Below are 27,027 nucleotides of genomic sequence, written 5' to 3' on the forward strand. Positions count from 1 at the left end.
CTGCCCCAGCTCCGCTCATTTTGTGAGAGTTGGGATTACCTGCCATGAAAACGGCAAAAAATGCAAAACTTTGGTGAAACTCTGAAATGCGCACTTACATTTTGCGATTTTTCAAAGCATGCAAGCCAGAATTTGGGGTTGAAAGTTTTGCTGAATTTTGGGCTAAATGTTTAAACAGCAACATCGGCTCCAATCACTGCTTTTAAAAAGGCAGATGCTGGCTAAATAACACAGCTGGCGCCCACAGTGTATGGCGAGAGCCAACTTATGAGCCCACTTCTATACCATGTCAGAAGTCAGGAAGGTGTTAAAAGGGAACCAACCACCAGGATTTTACTATATAAAGTAAAGGCAGTGCCATACTGACATTAAGATGCCGAATCCAAGCATACATTTTGTTGAAAGATCGGATGCTTGGTTGCTGAAATATCTTTAATCAAAGTTGCAAAAATGCACTGCACTATGATTTACGTGTGCATCAGGGGCAGGCCTTTGTGGGTCGGGTCCTCTGTGTATTCCTCCTCTTTTGTCTTGTATTGCATGCCCCCTTTTGTTTATTTAAATAATGCGCCACTGCGCTATTGCTGTGGGTTACAAGACACAGGAGAAGGACTATACACTAGGGACCTGACCCACAAAGGCTTGCACTGCTGCAAACGTCAATGTGCAGTGCATTTTTCAACTTTAGATATTTCAGCAACCAAGCATCTGATCTTTCAACAAAATGTATGCTTGGATTCCGCATCCAGGTACCAGTATGGCACTGCCTTTACTTCATATAGCAAAATCCTGGTGGTTGGTTCCCTTTAAAAAAGGTTATCCGGTTCCCTAAAATAGTTTAACCAGCCTTAGGATAGGACATCCGTATTACATCTGGGGGTCCAACTCTCAGCATCCCTTACGATCTGCCCAGACAACATTAGTAAAAGACTAAATAGCCATTCAGCAGACAAAAAAACTTTATTATGAAAACATATGTACAGAGATAGAAAAAACGAATACCTGAAGGGCAAGACGACGAAGCCATACCAAAAGATCAAGGAGATACGACAAAAGTTGCAAGCAAGAGTGGGAATGTTGAAAAACGCCAACGGGAACAAACTGACCAAGAAAAGATCAAGGAAAGCTAGAAAAAATACGTGGAGCACCTCAAGAATGACTCGGTGATACAGGAAGAATCAGGCTGGAAAATATAGCACACCGAAACATCTTAAAAGATGGATGTGACAATAGTCCAATAGAGTCAATAAAGTCTTCTGAAGCGGCAGTTTGTGGCATCACACATCTGTGGCAACAACTGGTAAATGGCCCAAAGACGGGACAAGATCAGCGTTTATTCCTATTCCGAAGAAGGGAGATGCTACTGACTGTGGAAACTATCAAACTACTGTGCTCATACCACATGCCAGCAAAATACTACTGAAAATCCTACCGAGACGGCTACATTCTTACTTTGACAAAGAGCTGCAAGAGGAACAAGCAGGATTCAGAAGAGGACAAGAGATGTAATGCTAACATTAGCTGAATAATGGAAAAGGCCAAAGAATATAACAAGGAGCGCTCTATTTTTGTTTCATCAACTACAGCAAAGCCTTCGACTGTGTTGATCACAAGAATCTTTTGAATACCATAAAGGACAGAGATGTGCCAAACCACCTATCAGCCTTATTAGGAACCTTTACACTGACAGAAAAGCAACAGTCCGAACGGAACACTGTGACAAGGCATGGTGTATAGTAGAGCGAAGTGTCAGATATGGCTGCATTCCGGTCACCATTTCCCTTCAACTTATATGCAGAAGCTATTTTCAGGAAGGCTGGACTTGCCAAAAAAGAAAAAAGGAATCAAAATTGCAACAAGCATAGATGGAATGAAGGACTTCTTACGGAGTGTTAAGATGGAAAGCTCAAACATGGAACTCCTACTCAATACAAAAAAAAGAGGAAGATATGACTACTGCCAGGCACAACCAACAGACATTTGAGATGGACAACGATGAACTTGAAGTTGTAAAGACTTCAACCTACTCGGATGAATGATCACTCAAGATGCAGCGACGACACCAGAAGTCAATAGGAGAAAAGCTATGGGCAAGTCAATAATAAGCTCACTGGACAAGGTTTTGATCACCAGAAAAATGTTCCTTGATTTGATTTGAAGACACGGCTCGTACATAGTCTGGACTTTTGTATGTTAACACATGGATGCAAAACCTGGATAATAAAGGAACAAGATAAAAGACAAATCAACACCTTCAAAATGTGTGGTGCTGTAGAATATTTTATCAATATAATGGATGCAAGAAGACAAATCAATTTTGGAACAAATATAGCTAGACATGTCACTCGAAGCAAAGATCACCAAGCTATGACTTGCCTACTTTGGACACCTCATACGAAAAGAGCAATTACTGGAGAAGGACATCGTGGTCGTAGAATAGAAAGAACAAGGCGAAGAGGAAGAACAGCAATCCGATGGCTTGATACTATCAAGATAAAAGCGGAGAAGACCCTGGTGGACCTATCTAGGCTTGCACAAGATCGATCTTCTTACATTATGTTCATTCATCAAGTCGGCATGGATCAAGATTATGGTGACGACCGTTTAATAACTAGTAGTGCTCAATGTAGCTACAGCTTCATCACAGCCAAATAAATGATTATAACTACCGTAGGTACAGCAACTACTTAATGTGGGAAGCGGTGCCTGGTAAACAAAAGCGCCAGAGCGTCTTTAACCCCTTAATGACTTAGGACTTTGTCAGTCATAAGTCATCTTGCAAATTGACCTTTTCCCTGCTTTCCTTTACCCTATATGACAAAATGAATGATGTCATTTAAAAGCACAATTCCTCACGCAAGAAACAAGCCCTCACACGGCTATACTGACAGAAAAATAAAGTTAAAGCTCTTGGAATAAGGGGAGGAAAAACAAAAAGGAGAAATTGCATCCTTAAGGGAAGAAACAGCTCATCAGCAGGGCTGCCAAAATCCAGAACCCCATCAATCTAATATTGATAAACCCATCCTAGAAAAAATGTGTTACAGAACCAAATAATCTAGTGAGGCAAAAAAAAAAAAACAAGATGTAAAAAAATACTTATTGATACTAAAAACACCAATATTTCAAAACAACAGATTAACCCAAACCTAAAGGGACTATGCTATTCTTCTGTGACAACTCTGGCTTACCAAGAGTCAAATGGTGGACGTAAGTGAAAAAACAAGTATGCAGGAAGGTGCAATGAAGTATTTGGCCTCATTAAAATATTTGAATAATTTTTTTTTTATTAGAGATATGTCCCCTACAATGTGCTGTGCTTGAATAGTCACTTTGGACTGACAAGACTCCTTTTAACCTGAAATTATTAAAATTTACCATTATGTCCTGCAACGATTGGCCTTTCATAGTAAGAATAACACAATCCAGTGGCTATTTAGTAGACTATTAGGGACATACAAATTATATTAATGTCCGGCATTTTGTTTTCTGTATAAAATCTGTTAACTTTAAATTTTTAGAAAAACAATTCGAATCTGACGGCAATTGACTAAACTTTCCCAACTAATACTATATATTGTACACTATAAAAACAAAGTTTGCCTACCCCACAGTACTCCAGTAGATGCATTATCTCCTCTTCGTAGACTGACTGCGTGCAGTATTGTTTTTCAAGTTCTCTCCAATTAACAGCTTTACTTAGAACCCCCTATGTTAAATGCAAGAAAACAAATGGAGAAAAGGAAAAAAAAAAAAGTGAAGTACAAATTAACCCAGACTACTATTAGCTTTAACCCTCCACACACTGACTGCTGTAAGATGAGATCTGGAAGTGTTTGTAATGACACGCAACTAAGCTCAACAGCTGCAGAAATCATTAAGGGCGGCGTGTTTTTTTCCTCCCCTGCTACATAGGCAAAAAGAACACACCCCCAGACAACTATGATATATTCATAGTTCAGACAGATCTTGCGTTCCTGTGGGTTGCCAGCTACAAAAACTTTTGCAATTTTACCCATACACTCCCTGACAGACGTTTTGTCGCTTATCCATGTTATGTAAATAAAAGCTTATAACCTGACTTTAAATTCATCCATTGCTTTTATAAATTACTCTTTTGAAAGCTGAAACCCTCCCAAATTTGGCTTAGGTTATGAAAATAAAGTTGCTGCAAAGCTGAAATATTGATCATTTAATGAACACAGAAAGGTCAGATTTTGGCAAGACAAAAGTTTTATTGCCTTGTCATATAATGCACTCAATCCTAGTTTACATCCTCACCTGTGCTCACTAAATGATCGGTTAATTAGTGGGTGGGTATAAAAAGCAACTCAGCACCCCAGACCTACACTTGAACTGCAACTTGACCTCTGACAACATGCCAAAAATTCACCCTGCGACCAAAGCCTTGATCATCAAGAGGCTGAAGACCAGATCCACTGCAGAGGTGGCTGGCACCTTCAATGTGTCTCAGCGTCAAGTACAAAGAATTAAAAAAAAGATTTGAAGAGACTGGAGAGGTTTTTGACAAGCCCAGGTCCGGCAGACCCCGCAAGACAACTGCTCAGGAGGAACGTTTGTTGGTTAGAAAATCCAAAGCCAGACCCTCTTCCACTGCAGCAGAGCTCCAACAGGCCTGGTTACCTCAAGTCCCTGTGTCAACTAGAACAGTTTGCAGGATTATGTCTTGAAATTGCCTCCATGATCGAATCAGTGCCCAGAAGCCAGCACTAAACAAAAAGCAATTAAAAAACGTGTGGTATTTGCCAAGTCCCACAGTCTGCTAAACAGATGAACGCTGGAAAAGTGGCAGAAGGAGGATTTCTCTGATGAATCTTCAGTTAAATTACACCGCAGCCGCCGCAAATACTGCAGGAGACCTACTGGAGCTTGTATGGATCCAAAATACACCCAGAAAACAGTTAAGTTTGGTGGTGGAAAGATCATGGTCTGGGGTTACATTCAGTATGGGGGTGTACGAAACATTTGCAAGGTGGAAGGCAATATGAATAGCCTAAAATATCAAGAGGTATTAGCTACCTCTTACATTCCCAATCATAAAAGGGGTCAAATTCTGCAGCAGGATGGTGCTTTATCTCATACATCCATCTCTACAAAAAAAGTTCCTCCTGGCAAAGAAGATCAAGGTGCTCAAGGACTGGCCAGCCCAGTCCCCAGACATGAACATCATTGAGCATGTTTGGGGTGGGATGAAAGAGGAAGCTTGGAAGACAAAACCAAAGAATCTAGATGAACTCTGGGAGGCATTAAGACTGCATACTTTGCTATTCCTGATGACTTCATCAATAAATTGTATGAATCATTGTTGAACCGCATGGATGCAGTCCTTCAAGCTCATGGAAGTGACACAAAATATTAAATATGGCTCTAATAGCCCCGCAACTTCATTCACCAATGTTATACAACATATCTTTGTATTAGAAGTTAATTATTTTTTTGAATTTCCCCTTAAGTTTTGTCGCCCACAGAAAGTTAGTCTTGCCAAAATCTGACCTTTCTGTGTTCATTAAATGAGCAATATCTCAGCTTTGCAGCAACTTTATTTTCATAACCTAAACCAAATTTGGGAGGGTTTCAGCTTTCAAAAGAGTAATTTATAAAACCAATGGATGACTTTAAAGTCAGGTTATAAGATTTTATTTACATAACATGGATAAGCGACAGAACTTCTGTCAGGGAGTGTAGATGCAAATTTGTTCCCTGATCGTGGATGTCAAATTCTGATTTTATAGATATGGCATGAAAAATATTGTACTTCTATTACCATGTGAGGCCTCTGATACGGAGACTGTCTGCCTTCAGGCAGTATTCTTCACCTTGCATGGATTAGCACCTCTTTCATGATGAGGATGTACACAGTCAAAGTGTGCCATTTTCAACAATGGTCAGCTACTTGTCAATTACTCTGTATACACACTCCATGCTCTCTTATAGATCTGATTCAATTACCTGTTTACACAAGGGTGTGCAGGCTGTGATCCAATGCCCCCGGCCTTTGATCTGTATAACTAATTCCATTTATGACATTCAATTTGCCCAAATGTTCATTATGACTTGTTTCATCAACTTTAGTTGAATGCCTATAAGTTACTTTACCCTTGCAACAACGTAAGCCATGAGAAAAATTGTACAACAGTAGCGTCTGTCGGTTTGAATGACCATCAATCTGGTACTATTTTGAGTCCCTAATTTGTCTCTTTTCTTTATAGTGAAATGAAGAGGAACAGTAGTCAGCTAGCCTGTATACAAAGCTTTTCTTTCCCTGAATGTTATGTACATGGGGACCAACTGTAATGTTGAACACAATCACAAAAACATAGGGAGGACAAAAATTACCGTGGTAAAGACCGCAGAGGCTGTTGACCAAGACAGACATGGAACTAATGGTATTGGTTTAGGCCAGTTGGTTACTGCCAAAGAAGCCATCTGAAACGTAAAGGGAAAATAAAATAAAAAAAATAACTAAATAAATCACAAGTAAACATGTCCCATATCCTATCTACAGTAAGGGTTATTTGGAACAACATTGATAAAGGATGACTAGTAAACACTTGAGACCACTGGCATGGCGGGGGCATTTACAGGAGCAGAACCAAAGTTGTTATTATTTCATCAAGTCTTGTTTTATAGATTTTTTTTCAATCCTGTTCTATTTTCAAAGTAGTAATAATAAAATAAACTAATATCTAGATTTGAGATTACTAGTAAGTTCGTTATTAAGTTGATGAAAGGGGGGGGGGGGAGGAAGAATGATCTTAGCTGGGGCTACAGAGATTTAAGCGGTGACACAACTTAAGCTTGTTAGGGGTTGCTGCTACATCTCAGTACAATACAAATTGGGTCACATTGCAACCCCTGATGGTACTGCGAGAAGCAAGTCGCAAAAATTCCAACAAGGTTATATTTCTTGTGACTACCTTGTTGAAACGCGATCCCTTTCACTTGTTTTGCACCGCAATGCAGTTGCGGCACCTAGTGAGCTTAGTTGCAATAATATGATGAATAATTTGTAATATATTACCGCCACTAAAACTTTAAAGCACCACTCCAGTGGCTTTTTTTTCTTTTCAGCGCTGGAGTGGAGCTTTAAATCTAAGCCCTTTGCCTGTACCCACCTGCCGGCGGCTTCATCTTTTACCGAAGTCGCTCCAGTCTCACGGCGCCATCTTCTGACAATAACTTTCAACTGGCCAGAAGTCAGAGGTTACGTTACAAGCTTCCAACGCATCTGTATAAGAGCCAGAACGAGACTCTCAAAGGTGCATTGATTTGATATCTCTGGCGTGCTCCATGAAACACTGGAGTAGCTGGCAGGTCACAAACTGCCACAAGCTGACAGATCGGCGCCGAAAGAGGGTGAATCCGCCGGAAGGGGAGTATGAGATAGGGATCAGTGGACTTACATGTAAATCACCATTGCAGGGGTGCAATAAATAAAACGAAAAGCAAAAAAAAAACAAAAAAAAAAAAACAAAACGCTGGAGTGGTGCTTTAAGAGTGAACTCATTCATGGCGCTTTTTACTAGTCTTTTTGGATAACACAGTGATTGACTTGAGGTATCTTCCCTTTAGAGAGCATTTGTCAGCAAGATCCTTTTGTATTTGTAATCCAATGTCTTATTCCAGAGAAATCCGCATTTTATCATTAATATGTATAAGAGCTGTTCAGGACTATGTGCCAGACATGAATCTCCTTGAGAATCCTCTCACAGAGTTTTATTTCAAACAAAATAAGAATTATTCTTACCGATAATTCGGTTTCTAGGACCTTCCACGACAGCATAGGAGGTTGTCTCTCCACGCCCTAATTGGGACAGGAAGTTCAAGAGGTTTAAAAGGACCCTCCCACCTCCCACAGCCAGTGTCTTACAAAGAATCCATAGCATATGAGAAGTACCACACATTCAGGAATATATGAATACAAAGGGGAGGGAATTACCTGCTGTCGTGGAAGGTCCTAGAAACCGAATTATCGGTAAGAATAATTCTTATTTCTCTAGTCCCTTCCACGACAGCATAGGAGGAATACCAAAGAATTGATACCTAGGGGGGGACCACAGCCTGCAGGACCTTCCTGCCAAAGGCCAAATCCCTGTTGGAATCCAGATCCAGACGATAATGCTTCGTGAAAGCATGGAGGGAAGACCACGTAGCCGCCTGGCAGATCTGCTCAGGGGAAGCCCCTGCCCGTTCAGCCCAGGAGACAGAGGTAGCCCTGGTGGAGTGCGCCGTGAATCCGGAAGGAGGAGAGAGATGCCGAGCGAGATAGGCATCCCTAATCGCCCGCACAATCCAGTAGGCGACGGTACTCTTAGCCACCTTCCTGCCCTTAGTGCGGCCAAGGGCTGGATGAACAGGTTAGAACAAGGCGCCAAGAAGCAGTAACCTCCAGGTAGTGCAACACTGTCCGACGGACATCCAAAGAATGAAACACTTCCTCACCCGGAGTCCAAGGATACTGACAGAAGGAAGGCAGGACGATGGACTGAGAACGGTGAAAATCCGAAACCACCTTGGGAAGGAAGGAAGGGTCCAGCTGAAAACAATGCTGTCAACACTGACGGTCAGGTAAGGTTCCCGAATAGACAAAGCCTGAAGTTCTCCAACTCTGCGAGCAGACGTAATAGCCACAAGAAAGCAGTCGTGTGAGAAAGAGAACGAACGGTACAAGAGCACAGTGGCTCAATGGTGACAGACAGTCCGGAAGGACCACATTGAGATCCCAGCGAGGTGTCAGGAACCTCTGACGTGGACAGAGTCTACTAGCAGACACAAAGAACCGACGGATCCAACGATGATCTGCCAGAGCCGTGTCAAAGACTGCACTGAGGGCTGACACCTGGACTGTCAGGGCGCTAGGCCTAAGGCCTAAGTCCAATCCCCACTGGAGGAAGTCCAGAATCTGTGAAATATTAGGCCGAAGTGGGTCAGGAGGTCGAGAACCACACCAGGAGGAAAATCCCTTCCAGATGTTGTTGTAAATACTATCAGTCACTGGTTTACGGTTCTACTGTAGGGTAGCCACAACTTTGTCAGAAAGCCCTTGGGCCTTCAGTGCCCGGGACTCAGAAGCCAGGCAGCCAAGTTGAGTTTCTGGGGAGCCGGATGGAAAATCGGACCTTGGGACAGTAAGCTGGGGACCGAACCCAAGAGGACTGGGCCGTCTATTCCTAGAGTCATGACCAGGCTGTACCAACTCCTCCGAGGCCACAGCGGGCAACCAGTATAGTTGGGACCCCCTCGTCTCTGACCTTCCTCAGGGCCCTTGCGAGAAGAGGAAGAGGGGGGACGCGTAAGCAAGGCAAAGGACCAAGTGTGGCCGAAAGCGTCTACCCCTAACGCCTAGTCCCGCGGGTTCAGGGAGACAAATGTTGCGACCCGAATTTCCTGCTGAAGCAAAGAGGTCTACCTCTGGAGTACCCCACCTTGCCACTAGAGAGCAGAACACCGCTGGGGCCAGACTCCACTCCCCTGGGTGAACATCCTGATGACTCAGGAAGTCTGCTTGAAGGCGTAGGGATCCTTGTAGATGGACTGCAGAAAGGGATAGCAGGGACTGTCCTGCCCAGTGGAAGATCCGGGAGGACACAGACTTCAGGGCGCCGACCTAGTACTGCCCTGATGGCGGAGATGTGCCACTGTGGAGCCATTGTCCCAGTAGACTTGGACGTGAGTGTCCCAGATGGGATCCTGGGCAGCGAGGAGGCTTCTCCGACCACCCTGAGTTCCCGGTAGTTGGAGGACTGGGTGCCGACCTAGGGGCTCCAGCCCCCCTGAACTGAGAGTTTTCCACCCTAGCCCCCCAGCCCTTCTGGCTGGCATCGGCTGCCACTGAAACCATGGGTGACCGGGTCCAGGCAACCCCAACCAACAGGTTGTAGGGACACACCAGAGGAGGGACAAGGAGACGGGTGCCGACAGGCGAACCGGTGCTCAGGGAGGAAGGGAGCCCGACCCAATGAACCAGGACACGATCCCATAGACAACGAGAGTGGGCCGGAGCCCACAAGACTGAGGGAAAGCAGGACGTCATAAAACCCAGGGCCGATATAGCGCCTCGAAGGGTCGGGCGCGCCAGTCCCCGAACATCGAGAGGCTGCCCAGCAGCGTCAATCTGTGATCCTCTGGGGGAAGGATGCCTGTCAGGTTGAGGCCAACTCCGCAACGGAGGAAGGTGACCACCTCAGCCCTGATCCTTGAAAAGAGTCTTGGAGCCGAGAAGAAGCTGAAGGGAAGTACCTGTAAGTGGAAATGAAGCATGGCCCCTCCGTGCAGAACCGCAATTTTGAGGTACTGCCTGAGACAAGGATGGAAGGGCACCTGGAACTAGGCGCCCCTCAGGCAATCGAGGCCAACAGGTGGCGGAGACCGAGCAGGGGAACAACAGAGTTCACAGACTCCATTCTGGAAACGTCGGTATCAGACCCGCTGATTTGAGACGCTTCAGAAAGATGAAAAGCCGGACGTCTCCAGATGGTGTTTTGACAAGGCAGAAACGGAGTAGCGACCTACCCCTACTTCCTGACTCGGGACAGAGAAACGACCCCCGAATGGATTAACACCCGAATCATCGAGCACAGGAGATCCTGAGAACCCTGGGACGACAGGGCCGTGACGCGGAGGCCGGGGGGGCTGGGGGAAGTCTACCAACAGACCCTCTGAGATGAGCTTGTAGGACCCCTGGCAAGGTGGAGAAGGCCCGCCACTGGGGAAGAAAAGCAGAGAGCCGTCCCCCCACCCGAGCCGACTCACTGTTCGTCATGCTGAGGACTTTGTGGATGGGAAGGGATGAGAAAGTACTCCCCTCACCCTAAGGGTAGCTCCCACGGTCAGTCTCCCCTCTCCCCGTGGACTGGGAGGCCCGAGGTATCGAGTGATGAAAGGACCGTTGCCCGGAGGGTGTATCTGGTAGGCCTGACGATCAGTCGCCCTGTCCAGAATATCATCCAGGGTAGGCCCAACCCTTAAGCACCCCTTAACGGACGGGAGCAAGCCGCAATGTGGAAGTAGAGTCCCCACTCCAAGCCTTAGCCTAGAGCTCGTCTGTCCGAGTTAGACAAGACTGAGGTCCTGGCAGCCTGGCGGACCGACTACACAGAGGTACCTGCCAAACTAGTAGCCTTCCTAAGTAAGGGAAGGGATTCCAGTAACTCATCCCTAGGCCCCAGGAAATTGAGCCTCCACTGGTTGAGCCTCCAAAGGAGGGACAGGGGGACCTAAGAGGAGGTAGTATAGGCCCGATGGGAGATGACGAAGCCTCCCAGGACTTCTTCATGAGACTTCTGACTACCCAACTATCAGATTCCTAAGCTGGTAATCGGCCGCAAGGGGGAGCGCTGTTAGTATAGCGACCCTGGCCACCTGCATGGGAATCTCCCAAAGCAACCCAGAACTCTCCAGGGGAACTGTGTCAGAGGACACTCCAGAAGCTCCTCAAGGAAATCCCATTCTAGAGAGAAGATCCAGGACAGTAGCATGGACAAGAAACCCCCCTGCCCAGTGGTTTTCAGGCCCGCGAACATCTCGCCCTTAACGGAGGGGAGGACTCATCCTCCAACCCTACAGTGCACCCAACTGCTCCATTAAGATCCCCCAATCATCTCCGGGAAAAGAAAGACCGGTCAGGCCCGGAGAAAAACCTATATCGGGACCCACCGAGGCGGAATCAGCCTCAGGATCAGACGACTGGAGGTAGCTTTTTTGTGGCAGAAGGGTCAGCAGCAGGGAGGGAGGCCAGCGAGGCCTGAAGCTCCTGTATCAACATGGACCGCAGCTTGGCACAAGGGACGGGCTATACACACGATGCCTGCCCTCTCCACTCCATGGAACAGAGAAGCGTCATCAGACCAGGCAGCCAGCCCATGTCCTGATACAGCAATATCCAGGAGTGTCCCCTGGGATTCAACTCCCAAGCTCACACACCCAAGGCCAAAGGCCACTAGTAGCCCATGGAATGGCCAGACGTATACTGCTGGCAAGGTTTCCTTAGCCTTGCACACTTGTCTCACCATGTCAGCCTGAAACCAGGCATAAGGGACCGTCCCTCAGCCTCTTCTGAAGCAGGGGGAAACGCTGGGCTCTGCAGAAGCAGAGGAAGACCTGGCAGTGCACACAGAAGAATCCTTACCGTGGGTCTGATGCCTTCAGGGCAGCCTTCCTGTGGAAAGGCCTGCCCCCCCCAGCGACTGGTGATGTTCCCCGCCTCCTGCAGCAGGTCCCGGACAGGCCGTGTCAGCGTGTCCTCCACGCTGCCTCCGCAAACCGGAAGCGCTCAACCGGAAGTCCGCAAGACCGGAAGTACCGCCCCCGGGAGCACTTCCAGATCGCTCCGGCAGCGTGCATGCAGGAAGCGGCAAGGCGGCTCAGGGAGGACGCCGGCCGGGGAGCTCAACAGCCTGCATCACCCCATAGGAGGCTCCGGAAGGCTGGAGCAGCGGTCCCCCACAGCGTGAGGGAACAGCAAGGGAGGAGTGGTGAAGGCCCAACCGATGCTGTCCGGCTTAAGGTAACAGGGGAAAGAGAAAAAAAAAAAAAATATTATACTGTAGTTCGCCGGCCACCACAGCATAGGAGAAAATAAAAAAACCTCTCCATACCCCATGGGGACAGGAAAGACACTGGCTGTGGGAGGTGGGAGGGTCCTTTTAAACCTCTTGAACTTCCTGTCCCAATTAGGGCGTGGAGAGACAACCTCCTATGCTGTCGTGGAAGGGACTAGAGAAAGCAGCATTACCAGTGTGAGACATGTAATGGCTGACAGTCTGCTCTCCTGATGTCACTGTAAATGACAATACAGCATTCAGGTCATAGTACAGCATTCAGGTCATAGAAAGCCATGTGTGATAATCTTCATTTTTCTTAATATGGGGAAATTCTCAAGGAGATCAGCATTTGGCTCACAGATCTTAATTGCTCACTTACATATTAAGAAAATGTAGATTTCTCTGGAATAAGATCTCAGATATCAAAATGTTTATGCAGCTTCCTATGACCAACATGCCCATATAGACGGCTTATGATGATCAACTGACAAATTCCCTTTAGAACCAAAATATTATAATAAGTACAGGAAGCTGCCGAGACACCTTAATGGTTCTTGTTTTTGTAACTTTTTTCCATATGGCATTTTTATTAATATGAACATTTAGACTCAGACCAATGTTGGAAAAAGATTTTGAAAAGGTGAAGCAATCAAGTATAATGTAGCATATATACCAATAATATGGGCTGAGTGGTATATGCCCCCAAGCAAAGCTCACAAGTTGGAAAAGTTAGCTGCACTTTTTCATAGGTTAATTCTGGAGTTTTGTATCACATACAGATCAGAATATATGAAGAAAGTAATGTAACAGAAGAGCCTTCAAACTTACATGTCCTCCCATAGAAATGCCAGTCATTCCCAGAGGGCCGTATCCTTCTCTGTCCAGCCAGTGTAGAAGGGCAGCCGACTCCAGCACCAGAGCACCACCCATTACAAACAAGTCAGAAACGTTTTTTAGGCTCGATCTCCTTTTATTGCAGGGTAAGAGAACATAGTCAGATTACAGTAGGATTGGCCTCTTCCTCATTTCTGCAGGTATTTTATGATTTATTACATTACGATCTGTGATACTAGGTTCGCAGATTTAAATGGGGTTTCAACAAAGTTCATTTTAATCAATAGATGTTGGAATAAATGACAAGTTCTACAATTGGATGCGTTTAAAAATATGTTCCTGTGCTGAGATAATCTTATATACGTGTCCCTACTATATACTGTGTAATTGATGTGTCTGCCCATACAGGGACATGGGCTGATCATACCACAGCTCCTGAGCCGGGGAGGAAGTAAAAAAGTATACAGACGTTACAGCACAGGATCGCAAATGATTCTTTCATTAAGGTAAAAAAAAATTTTTTTTAAAAAAAAAAAAACAGACCGGGAAATGTTTAACCTTAAGAATCAGCGGTGACCCCATGCTGTCTTGTCTGTATATTCTCTTTTGCATCTGTGATGCCCCTGGACTTTTCAGGTCGTTACAGGGTACTGCACGAACTATTCAACCCCTCATGGTTCTGGGTCTCTATCCTGCAGTGTTGCCTCCATCAGCATTCACAAATCCTAGATACATTTTGCACCACACCTGTCAGGCACACCAGTGGGCTGCTTAAGCAAGAATAGGGCCGCGCCACCTAAGGGTCAGACAGGGAGGTGGGAGATGTTATGGTGAAGCAGTTGAGTAGTGACCCTCGAGCTGTGAGGAGCTCTGAGGATCTGGGAGTTGGAGCTCCCAGGGGAGAGGAAAACTAGGTCGCAGATGGTGGTCTGGACCGAGAGTAGTCGGACCCCCAGTCGCAGGGGATTGAGGCTAGGTGTCTGGGACCTGTCAAGGAGGACGGTCAGCAGCCTGGTCCTATCACCGGTCCAGGACCGAAGGCACGACTGGGTACACAGACTCTAGGTCGGGGAGAAGCTTCAGGCAACCCAGCAATTAACCTGAGGAGAATGGGGCCTTTTATGGACTGTCCCACTAGTTCCAGAATCGGGGCACTAGCGCAATGAGGGGGATAGGGCTTTCCTAACAAGCAGCCCACTGAAATCCCAAGCGTGAGCCCTGAGAGCAGGCTCCTTCACTTAGCTACAATAGGGAGCGGAGCCCGGATAGCTCCAAGCTATCAGACCACAATGGACACTCTAAAATTTAGTGCCAGGAGGCAGGTTACAGACCACCAACAGCACTGCAGGGGAAGGGACCCGGACGAGCTCCCCTTGAGAGGTAGCGGCATTCAGAGACTTGGTTTACCCTGTTGTCAGCGTCCGCTTCATTGCTGAGTAAGTACCCAACTGACCCCTGCACTGTGTCCCCGCATCACGATCCAGAGTCCTGGGGCCTACCCCTACCCGTGGAGGGCAATGTCACCCACTCCATCACCAGCGGCGGTACTCCCAATTACCGCACACCACGGGTGGCGTCACAAACTATACCATAGCCCCTGTAAATACCCCCTTTACATATGAGTGTGGCCCCTAAGCACCTGAGTCCGGAGACCCTCGAGCCACGAACGGACACTACCCTGAGACCCGAGCGGTTCGATCTGCTGCTGGGGTGGCACACATCCTCCCCTGCCCTGGAGATGTGGTATGATCAGACCATGTCCCAGTACGGTCAGACATGGCCACTACACAGTACATAGTAGGGACATATATACAATTAAACACATGCAAAAATAGAAAAATTATTATTACAAGATCTATTGATGAAAATCAACTTTATACTTAACTTTGTTTTTGGGAAACCCCTTTAAAGTTACTGGCTGATTAGCGACAGCCTCCCTTTTGTGTTTCTAAAATTCTCAGCACTGATCCTTCAGGTATATAGCCTAAAGGCCATAGACACTTCTTGGGGGAACATTTTTTTTTTTTTTTTACTCAACTACATGTATTTTTGTATATAAAGCATTTTAGCTATAGGGGTTTTGATCGTTTTATCTTATACAGCCTTCATCACTGAACATAGACTGCAGAATGAGTTAAAGGGGTTTTCCACCTAAAAGTATTTTATTGTTGGCTAGTATATGTACATTGAGATGGTCGTGATCGTCAGACTGTCTGCTGTATTCCCACCAGTTACCTGCACGTCGTGATCTCAGCACTCCCTGGCTCACTTAAAGTCTGCTGGAAGGGGCGCATAATATTATTCACATTGTATCACTCCTATAACCGCTCCTACCAACTCTGTATGGACCTATGGCCTGTCCTGGTGTGTGCTCTGTGGTTTTACAGTGGGAACAAAGCAGTAAGAACACAGTGCCTATGCAGCACACTCCCGCTATGTAAAACCTCCTCAAAAAAGACAAGAGGATACGCCCTCCATTTAGAGACAACAAAAAAGGTTCAATCTCCAGACAACACAAGGCTTCCTGAACGGCCGGTCAGAGCAGGAACTATCGTAGCATGAAAAAATAAAATAAAAAAAAATGGCATACATGCTTTTTTAGAAGAGAATACATTTTTATGAGAATGTATAAAATGCTTGTTGTTATCGTTGATCCAGTGGATCGACACTCTGCAAAAGGAGAGAACAGGTCTTTTTTTCAACCATACTATGTATGTATAGATAGGTATGGGTTAACAGGTCAACAAGGTCGGTCTTAAGCAAGCATTGTTGACCTTAGGGAGATCAACATATCCACTGCGGAGACACCATCACGTGTTTCAACGCAGTGATTCTAGAGCAACGCCCCCTGGGAAGTATGCAAATAGGAAAGCCGTGGAGACACCATCACGTGTTTCTCAACGCTGCCAGTAAACTAGCCAGGTCTTTCACCGGGAAGGAACAACCACGGGAAGGGCAGTCTCCAGTCAAGGAGACCACCTATACCAAACATGGTATCCATCCACAGACAGCCGTTTCGGGGTATTTGCGGGGACACGTGATGGTGTCTCCGCAGTGGATATGTTGATCTCCCTAAGGTCAACAATGCTTGCTTAAGTAGTCTTTTACTAGGCATTGCCCCCACTAGCCAGATTCCTACTCCACACTGATGAGGGGCAAATACCCCGAAACGGCTGTCTGTGGATGGATACCATGTTTGGTATAGGTGGTCTCCTTGACTGGAGACTGCCCTTCCCGTGGTTGTTCCTTCCCGGTGAAAGACCTGGCTAGTTTACTGGCAGCGTTGAGAAACACGTGATGGTGTCTCCGCGGCTTTCCTATTAACAAGGTCGGTCTAACCAGGAAGGGCTTTGCCTCATGCTGATCTTCCCTTACATATGATGTACCGATGTCTAGAAGCCTGGGTACAATGTCGAGAAGAATTTGTGGTCTAGGCACCATTGTTCCCCAATTCCAGTCCTCGAGGCCCACCAACAGACATTTCCAAGATTTACTTAGCATGAAAATTAGTTTTCAGGATATTCCTGATCATACCAGCACCTATAACAATACTTAGAAAATCTTGGAAGCATGATCTGTTGGTGGCCTTGTAGCCTGGAGTTGGGGGGGGGAGGGAATAGTAGTCTAGACCAGTAAAGGTAGAAGTTATATTAGTGCTTACCAGGTCAAGTGACACATGAGAAACTGGTAGCATGCAGAAAAACAGAAGACAGTTTGACAGTGGTGACCACCTCTGTGTAAGTACCCTGCCAGTACTTGCCAACAAGATTATTAGTGTACAACCCCTTTAACAAAAAAAAAAAAAAAAAAAAAAAAAAAATCAGTGAACTCCTCCAACAACAGCTTCCATAACTCTTATCTCTTCTCTTGAACCATCTTCGAAGGAGATTTATGACCATGAGCTTTTGCCATAAATCAGCTAAGCAGATCATTTAGTATAGGAAAGGGTACAGACAGCCATCAGACAAGCTCACTGATGGATTGGACTGGAATATTGATCAACCTTTTACTTGAGTGAAACTAGCTTATTACATACATAAACGTCACGCAGACTTACAATTGGTCCTTTGGTTTTCTGTAGCCATTTAAGAAACCACGTCAAGGAAAAGTATAAAGATAGTTTGTGAATAGGGAAACAATATTTTTTTTAGGGTCACTGCAATATTGTATAAAAATGCAAATAAGATGCAAATCAGATTTCCTGTTGTAAACCTCAATCATAAAGTAGCATAAATCATATAGGTTTTTAACAAACATATACCGCACAGTATGCGACTGGCTGTTTAGCAAAAGGCCCATTAAGTTTCCTTTTGTATGCCTATCATTTTAACAGAAAACTTAGTTTTCCTCTGGTAAAAATGTAATATTTCATGACAATATCTCTTAACGGAGTTTCTTACATAAGCAGGAGCCTTACCTAAAATGTTAATAAGATTCTAGGCTGTGAACAGCTTTAAACATTAAAAAACAAAGGATATAATAAGGATTTTCTAACATCAGGGAAGCTATGCCAGCTTCTTTCAGCATAGGACGGGCCATTAATGTTCGCCTTCTCCAGAAATACTACAAGGGAAAAAAAAAAAAAAAGAAAAATTATCAGCGGAGATCTATTTCTGTAATAAATAGGTGCACTTTAAGTTAGTTTTTAAAACTTTCTTTTTTTTGTTTTTAATATGCTCTGCCCTATTACAAGTCCTGCAAATTGGTGAAGGTTCAGGTTCCAAAACCCTCAAGGATCAGTCAAAAACTACTACTGTGTCTGAACCCTTGCAGGATCAGAGTGCTTCTGTTTGCTGGGTGGCTAAGGGTGGTGTCACACACAGCGACGACGACGACAACGACGTCGCTGCTACGTCACCATTTTCTGTGACGTTGCAGCGACGTCCCGTCGCTGTCGCTGTGTGTGACATCCAGCAATGACCTGGCCCCTGCTGTGAGGTCGCCAGTCGTTGCTGAATGTCCAGCTTCATTTTTTGGTCGTCAATCTCCCGCTGTGACGCACACATCACTGTGTGTGACAGCGAGAGAGCGACGAAATGAAGCGAGCAGGGAGCAGGAACCGGCATCTGGCAGCTGCAGTAAGCTGTAACCAGGGTAAACATCGGGTAACCAAGGGAAGACCTTTCCCTGGTTACCCGATATTTACCTTCGTTACCAGCGTCCGCCGCTCTCGCTGCCAGTGCCGGCTCCCTGCTCTCTGCACATGTAGCTGCAGTACACATCGGGTAATTAACCCAATGTCTACTGTAGCTAGGAGTGCAGGGAGCCAGCGCTAAGCAGTGTGCGCAGCTCCCTGCTCTCGGCACATGTAGCACAGCGACGCGTGTCGTTATGATCGCTGCTGCTTCTGCTGCGTTTGACAGCTAAGCAGCGATCATAACAGCGACTTACAAGGTCGCTGTTGCGTCACAGAAAATGGTGACGTAACAGCTACGTCGTTGTCGCCATGTGTGAACCCAGCTTTACTCCAGAGTTGGATTTTGAGTGACCACAGGGGGTGTGGGGACTGCTGATCAAGACCTTTGCTAAGCTGTCAAACAAAGAATGGCTTTAGAATATAATTGTAAAAAAAAGGCAAAAAAATAAGTACGCTTTAAGGATATGTTCCTTCTACATTTAATCATGGGAAATTTCAAGACAGCATTTACATCGGTATATTTGAAGGTAAATATCATATTTGGCAGGCTTGCTGGAAGCATGGAGAAGATGAAGTTATGTCTCTGCAGCTATTCTCTTCCAGTCACTGAGGCAGTGCAGGGAGCAGTCACTGTCACCTCTCACTACACAGAGTGGGCTACAATCACTGCCGGCACATTGACAGGCTGCTCCGCACACACGTCAGTCAATGTGCAGAGATAAAAAAAAAAAAAAATTATAATAGTTTTACCTATTTGAAAAGACAAAAAAGAAAAAACAAGCATACTACGTGAAAGCGAAATATCATAAATCCATTAAAAAAATAATTAATATTGAGAGACACATCTTAACTAAGTTATTCATGCTAAAGAATGTTAATGCAAAAAAAAAAAAAAAAAAAAAAAAGGAAGAAGAAGAAAGTAGAGGGAAAATGGGGAAGTGGGAATGGTGAAAACCTAAGGCCATGTATGTGATACCAGAACTGAGCCAGCAGTAACGAGCAGGAAGGTGACCACTGTAAAATAATCCAAAGAGCACGTGCTCATGTGATGGCAGGGTGTTTGTTATAGAGCACAGAATTTGTCATGTGTAGTTCGTGGCGGTTTGCTAGACCAGGTGCTAATGCACCAAGCTGGCAAACAGCTATGGAGAGAACATTTCCAGATGGTGTCTAATGAGCAGTCCTGCACAGGAGAGAAGATAGGCATATACAGGAGAGAAGACAAGCATATACAGGAGAAAAGATATTATTTATTATTATAGCGCCATCAATTCCATGGCGCTTTACATGTGAAAAGGGTATGCATAATAGGGACAAGTACAATAATCAAACAATACAAGGCACAGATTGGTACAGGAGGATAGAGGTCCCTGCTCACGAGGGCTCACAGTCTACAAGGGATAGGTGAGGATACAGTAGGTGAGGGTAGAGCCGATTGTGCGGCGCTGTATGAGACTGAGGGTTATTGTAGGTTGTAGGCTTGTCGGAAGAGGTGGGTCTTCAGGTTCCCTTTGAAGCTTGTCAAGGTAGGTGAGAGTCTGATGTGTTGTGGCAGAGCATTCCAGAGTATGGGGGAGGCACGGGAGAAATCTTGGATGCGATGGTGGGAAGAGGAGATGAGAGGGGAGCAGAGAAGGAGATCTTGTGAGGATCGAAGGTTACGTGCAGGTAAGTACCGGGAGACTAGGTCACAGATGTAGGGAGGAGACAGGTTGTGGATGGCTTTGTAGGTCATGGTTAGGGTTTTGAACTGCAGTCGTTGGGCAATGGGAAGCCAGTGAAGGGATTGGCAGAGAGGAGAGGTCGGGGAGTAGCGGGGGGATAGGCATATACAGGAGAGAAGATAAGCATATACAGGAGAGATAATTAGATAGTTTACTAAGCTGGAGATAGAGGGAAGCTTGAAGATGGATGTGATAGTGTGGAGAGTGTGCTTGATACGAGAATTTTCAATGAGGGTAAAGTATGAACCCTATTATGTAATTATATAGTATTGCTTAAAAGGGAACCTGTCAGGTCCACCATGCACCCAGGACCAAAAGCAGTTCTGGGTGTATATTGCTAATCCCTTCCTAACGGTCCCTGTATCTGGCAGCAAAGATAATGGGATCTTTAGAAAAAGTATTTCTAAAGATCTGTTATCGTATGCTAATTAGCGTGGAGACTAGTCCCAAGGGCGTTATTTCCCTTGGCTAGTCGGCCCCATTAGCATGTTAGTACACCCCTGTGGGCGTGGTAACATGCTAATGAGGCACAACATCACAGGATGATCTCACTCACCTCTCCGCTGCCATCGACTCTGGATTTCTGCCCAGTGCACATGACCCCGAAGTTTCAGTCATACATACTATGAAGCCGGGTGTACGCGTCACAGTATCAAACTCATGTAGTGCGCATAACTGGAAGTCCGGGATCATGCGCACTGAGCCAAAATCCAGCGTCGGGCAGCGGAGAGGTGAGCGAGATCATCGTCTGAAACTGCCCATTCATTAGCATGTTAGCATACCCACAGGGGCGTAGTAACATGCTAATGGGCCGACTGGCAAAGGAAGCTAACGCCCAGTGGACTTGTCCCCGCACTCAATAGCATACGATATTAGGTCTTTAAAAATACTTTTCTAAAGATCTTTATCTATGCTAGTGTATACAGGGACGATTAGGCAGGAATTAGTAATATGCACATAGAACTGCTCATGGATCTGGGTGCATATTGCACCTGACAGGTTCCCTTTAACACTAGAAGTCCCAGAAATTTCGAGCTCCCCCCTGAAGTCCCGAAAGAGGGTCAAATGACAAACAAACTGAATAGAACTAACTAGAAACTAAATGGCTAAACTCAATGGAAAAAAACAACCTCCTGTGGTGCGACAGTTAATGGCCTTAATTACAGAACAAAAGACGGTGATTATAGGATCTTAGCTAAAATCCTTCAGGTCTTTCGACCAGTCTCTGGGTTCCAAAGGTAGAAATGTTAAATGACCCCTCTCTGGGACTTCTAGTGTTAAATGGGAATGGGGTTCTTTCTATGAATAAGCTTTGATTATTAATCATACCAGTAATAGTGGGCTCAGAATATCTAACAGGGGAGGGGCACTGGATGTGGCTCATAACCTTCCTTCAGAGTGGAATGTGGCTCTCAAGGGAAGAAAGGTCTGGCACCATAGTCATTGAGCAACATGGTGAGAGCTTCCATCCTTGGAAGGTATTATTCCAGCGAAAGGATGCACGTATGGGGATGTGAAAAAAAATAACTTTTATTCCAATTCCATTTAAAAATCCATAATAAAAACTGGCAATATGTCTTAGTGCAGTCCTATGAAGATGGCTTATTAGCCAAAATGCGTTATGTTCATAGGACTGCACTAAGACGTATTGCCAGTTTTTATTATGGATTTTTATATGGAATTGGAATAAAAGTTATTTTTATACACATCCCCATGCGTGGATCCTTTCGCTGGAATAAAACCTTCCATGTTTTCCTATATTTGCGGCGGTTGCCTCTATCCTTCCGAGCGTGGAACACAGGGGAATACGATTGATAATACTACTGCAGGACTGGTGAGCAGACTACAATTTTGTTTTTTTTTTCCAGACTTCTGCGATGCATCTTGTGAATCCAGTGAGTGAGACATTGGGGAGGAGGTGACTTTACAGAAGGCTATGATCTGGCAGGAATCAATAAGATATTTTAGAACTGATTTTAAAGAGTAACCGTAGATTAATTCTTTATTTCGTAAATCAAGAGAACATATGAAAATAAACTTTGTAATATAGATATTAGAAAAGTCCACTTCTTTCTCCTCCTAGACTGATTATTCTCAAATCATAGGTAAAATCTATCTTCCTTGAATACAGATTTCCCCATTCCCTCTCCATAGAATTTCAAAAATACCAACAGTCATCTCCTATCTCAGCAACGGGACAACCAGTCATCACTGAATTCAGGTTTAATTCATGAATTGACAAGGAAAGAATCAGAATTCTCCTACAAGATATATAGCAAAGCTATAATTACAAAGTTTCTTATTTTCATTTGCACTATTATTTTATTGAAATTACTAGGACAACCTCGTCTCCACCATTATACTCCTCCAAGTAAGATAGTAATCACTACACTCCCCTCCGATGCAGGTGCCGTTTCAGCGATATCTTCAGTGACATTCTTATATCCCGCAGGCCCCTAGTCTAAAGGCCGCTTTACACGCTGCAATAAAGTTACCGATATCGCTAGCGTGCGCACCCCCACCCCCATCGTTTGTGCGACATGGGCAAATCGCTGCCCGTGGCGCACAAAATCGCTCGGACCCGTCACACTACTTACCTGCCTAGTGACCTCGCTGTGACCGGCGAACCGCCTCCTTTCTAAGGGGGCGGGTCGTGCAGCGTCACAGCGACGTCACTAAGCGACCGCCCAATAGAAGCGGAGGGGCGGAGATGAGCAGGACGTAACATCCCGCCCACCTCCTTCCTTCTGCATTGCCGGTGGAGGCAGGTAAGGAGATGTTCGTCGCTCCTGCGGTGTCACACGGAGCGATGATGTGCTGCCACAGGAACGACGAACAACATCGTACAAGCAGCAGCAACGATAATTGGGAATAGGGGGGCATGTCACAGATGAGCGATTTTGCACATTTTTACGACGATTTAAAATCGCTCATAGGTGTCACACGCAACGACATCGTTAAAGCGGCCGGATGTGCGTCAAAAATTCCGTGACCCCAACGGGATCGCTTGAGCGATGTCGTAGCGTGTAAAGCGGCCTTAAGTCAGAGGCTGTTTCACTCCCACTTCCTTCAGACAAGACTGACATCCGAGGTGAGAGTAGTAGCAGCAGATCTCACTTCTTCTGGGGGTCAGTTTACTGAAGGAAGCGAGAGTGAAGCGGCCGCCGATTGGACTCTGGGGTCGGGGGACACAATTTCATGGGACACCAGGCGCCGATAACGCTGGAACAGAGTCCACACCAGAGAGGAGTATACGCTGTTATTTTACATGGGGAAAATAGTGATTAAATAAGGGTAGTCCAAGTAGGGAACAACCCATTAAAGTACTTTCGGGCACAATTAGGGGCTCATGTTCACACAACCATTGGGACAAGTATTGCCCGTAGCACAGTTTCACAGCCACATCAGAGCAGCTTCAAAATACAGCATGTAAATATATTTCAATCTATTGCCCCATATTTGTACAGACAATTGGCAAATTAAAGTGCAGGAAAAGCCCCATGAGCCATGAACAAAAATAATCTGCAACTATATGAAGAAAAAAACATGAATTTGTGTAAGACTTACATGATCACCGGTGCCCGCTAGATGGATGCACACAGGCCGATACTTGCTCTTCCATTCTTTAGGCACTATAAACTGAAATCTTAAAAAATAAAAGAAAAATGCTGTTCACAGGAAGCAGAAATATAATTGAAATTGTACTATTTGTTTCACTGACTTAACACAACCGATGTAGTCACAGATTCACAAGTGCAGTTATAATTGGCGGCAGTAGGGTAAAATACACAGTGATCGCACAGTTAATACCGACAAAAGCATTTATCATATTTGATGATGATCTTACCAATGCGTACAAAGGTTTCCCAGCCGTTGAGGCTGGGGAAAAGATGGACTGGGGGTACGATAGATTTCAAAATGCTAGGATCTTTGGCTCTATTCAGATGATACTTCACTGTGAGAAGTGACAGCTATTTTCAATGTCTTTTTAGCCTAAATAGTAATGACATTTTCCTTCCCCCACAAATCAATAGTGTAAGATGAGAGATGAAACATTGTAATTTGAGATGTGCAAATATATTTGCAGTACCCAGTCCCAAGGTCTGTGCTGGGCCCATGTTGAGACGGACTTCACTTCTGTGGCCGGCATCTTCTGCCTGGCATCACCTGGGCATCTGACACTTCGTAGGTCCCACAACATCATGGCAAGACGATCATCGTTACATTTTGTGATGCAGAGACTAGGTCTCACATGACATCATGGGGAAGAAGAAGTGTGGCTGCAACAGAGGACCGACCAGAGGTCAGAACGAAGTATCTTTCTTTGTTTTTAATTGCTCATTGCTATTTGTAATATATGTCAGAGAGATAAGTTTCTTTCTCCACTTATCAGTCAGTTTTTTCAGATGACTGACCTGACAAAAATCAAATTTGCCAAATTACGTGGATTTTCCTGGGAAATTCAATTTGCAGCAAAGTTATTCTCTGGAGAATAGAACGTCCTTTAGAGACTAAAAGAACATAATATGTATATAAAAAAAATGCTTATACTCACACCTAAACTCTCATCTGTCCGGCCACTATGCTCTTCACTGTCCGTCATCCAGTCCTCGATGCACCTTCTTACCACAGCCGCAAGTGCTGAAATCTGAGGTCTCCTCGGTAGACCAGGACGTCCTGCTCTGGAGAGTCTTGGATGGTCCTGTGCTTGGGTCTTATGTGCGGATGCACAGAACCATCTCGGGCTGCATCAGAACAGAAAGTACCAGCCTAGCGCAAGAGGCCAGGGGGTTTCAGAGCTCAGGGTGGGCATGAGAAGATAAAAAAAAACAATCAAAGCCGCAGCTAATATGAACAAGGGAACCAATTTCCAGAAAACCATAAGAAAATTAACCTTTAATTCAAAATTTAAACAGGTATAGAATTTACAAACACAAAACGCTCTCTTAAATAGTGAATGGGCAAAAATTAGGTACATTACCAATTTTGAGGAGGGAAGAGGGGGGGGGGGCTTGGCCCAAATGTATCCCTACTGTAAACCGACCTAACAATGGAGGGTATGATGCCCTACGGTTGTGGCGCCCCCATTCACCGATGGGAGACCCTCCTCATAGCACCATGACCTAGGTTGCTTCCTGGACCCAACATCGTGGGTCCTGGATGTTATTTCAAGCTGTCCCCTGATGAACCCTGTGGATTAAACAGGGGGAACATGCGTTCGGACGAGGTCTGATTATGAGGAGCTTGACTGCTCGACCTCTTTGCCAGATAAGTGACTACTATAACATGAATATAAATCTTCGTCATCAGTAGTCCTGTTTTTAACATTTTGGTTACAGTTGGTGCACATATTTGTGTAGTGTAGGGCACATTAGGGAGTTTTTAGGGTCTCCCGTCGGTGAATGGGGGCGCCACAACCCTAGGGCTGTTAGGTAGGAATATAGTAGAGAACAATTAGGGCCAGCCCCCTATACCTTTTAAATTTTGAATTAAAGGTTACATTTTTATGGGAATTTTCTTATGGTTTTCTGGGGATGAGAAGATGCAACTATGACTGGATGGGGGGAGGGCGACGAGAGGTGGTGGCACTGGAGAAGTGAGTGTTAAGGAGCGTATAAGTTTTTAATTTGATGACCCTGTATGGTTCAGAAAAATAGTGCACAGGAGCGAATTGCAAAAATCTGCATTTTGGTGAATGCAACGTATTGTAACATTTAGTAAAATTCACTTCCACTTGATTCAATTCTTTTACCTCTAATTTTTTCGTCTTCTGCAGTGATCATTTACTCTCAAAATCTACTTCATTCATACTGCACAAACAATGGGCAGCATGAATCAGTGTGTGGATGCACTCTACAATTGATTGTCAGACTGTATACATAGTGAGAGTCCTAGTCATAGCTAGAGCAGGAATGAATGGAGCAGACATCGAGCTTGCCCACTGTTGCTCCATTCTAAAGTGCCCCCATCAAGGATAAAAGCCCCCTGTTCTGAAGATCAGTGTGATTCCCAGCATTTGGACCCCCACTGATCTAGAAGTGATCGCCTTTCCTGTGCTTATTTGCACTTGACAACCCCTTTAAAAAAGGGAATCTGTCACTAGGTTTTTGCTACTTCACTACAGAGCAGCATGATGTAGAGGCAAAGACCTCGATTCCATCAGTGTACACTTGATATGCAGCAGAGAAAACGGATTCCATCTACCAGTTCTCTGAATGCTGAGCTCTAAAACCATGCCCACACCACTAATTGACAGCTTTTAGTGCACCTTCCTTACACAGAAAACTGCCAATCAGTGGAGAGGGCAGATGTTATACCTAGCTCATGAATATGGAGGACTACATTGCATCAGGTTTACTAACTCTAGAGTAATAAAATCACTGATTTATCAGCAAATTATCAAAACCACAGCAAGCAACCCAGCAAGTGAAACATTCCTGGAATCAGGGTCTCTGTCTCTAAATTATACAGCTATTAGATTAGGTGGCGAAAACCTGGTGAGATTCTGTTTAACACTAGAACTACTGGACTCGCGACACCTATATAAAAATACATGGTGCAAAGTAGTCAAAATGACTACCTCAGTAGTTCTAGTGTTAAAGGGGTATCTCAGCTCCAAGATCCTATAGCAATATGTAGTAGGCTTAACTATAATAATATTAGCAAATACATCCAAGTAGAAATGTAGTATAGTTCTCCTAATAAGCCATGTCACGACCTCATATGCAGAGCACTACAGAAGCTTAGGTATCCATGGTTACAACCACAA

General features: G+C 45.0%; 1 protein-coding gene across 5 annotated transcripts in view; it reads right to left on the reverse strand.

The window, feature by feature from the left end:
- The window catches only part of ABHD18 (abhydrolase domain containing 18), an 83,692-nt gene that overhangs the window by 14,912 nt on the left and 41,753 nt on the right, over window positions 1-27,027 (reverse strand). For 4 of the 5 annotated variants that reach the window (XM_075336081.1, XM_075336072.1, XM_075336104.1 and 1 more), the window contains 6 exons: window positions 23,826-23,904; window positions 17,874-17,960; window positions 17,455-17,480; window positions 13,392-13,530; window positions 6,358-6,447; window positions 3,608-3,709 (listed from right to left, as the gene is read on the reverse strand). In XM_075336081.1, the coding sequence (XP_075192196.1) occupies window positions 3,608-3,709; window positions 6,358-6,447; window positions 13,392-13,530; window positions 17,455-17,480; window positions 17,874-17,960; window positions 23,826-23,904 (523 nt within the window). Of the gene's footprint in view, window positions 1-3,607; window positions 3,710-6,357; window positions 6,448-13,391; window positions 13,531-17,454; window positions 17,481-17,814; window positions 17,834-17,873; window positions 17,961-23,825; window positions 23,905-27,027 lie in introns of those variants that run through there. The other variant, XM_075336090.1, reaches the window with a different exon arrangement.

Source organism: Anomaloglossus baeobatrachus, chromosome 1 (assembly GCF_048569485.1).
Source record: "Anomaloglossus baeobatrachus isolate aAnoBae1 chromosome 1, aAnoBae1.hap1, whole genome shotgun sequence".
NCBI lineage: Eukaryota > Metazoa > Chordata > Amphibia > Anura > Aromobatidae > Anomaloglossus > Anomaloglossus baeobatrachus.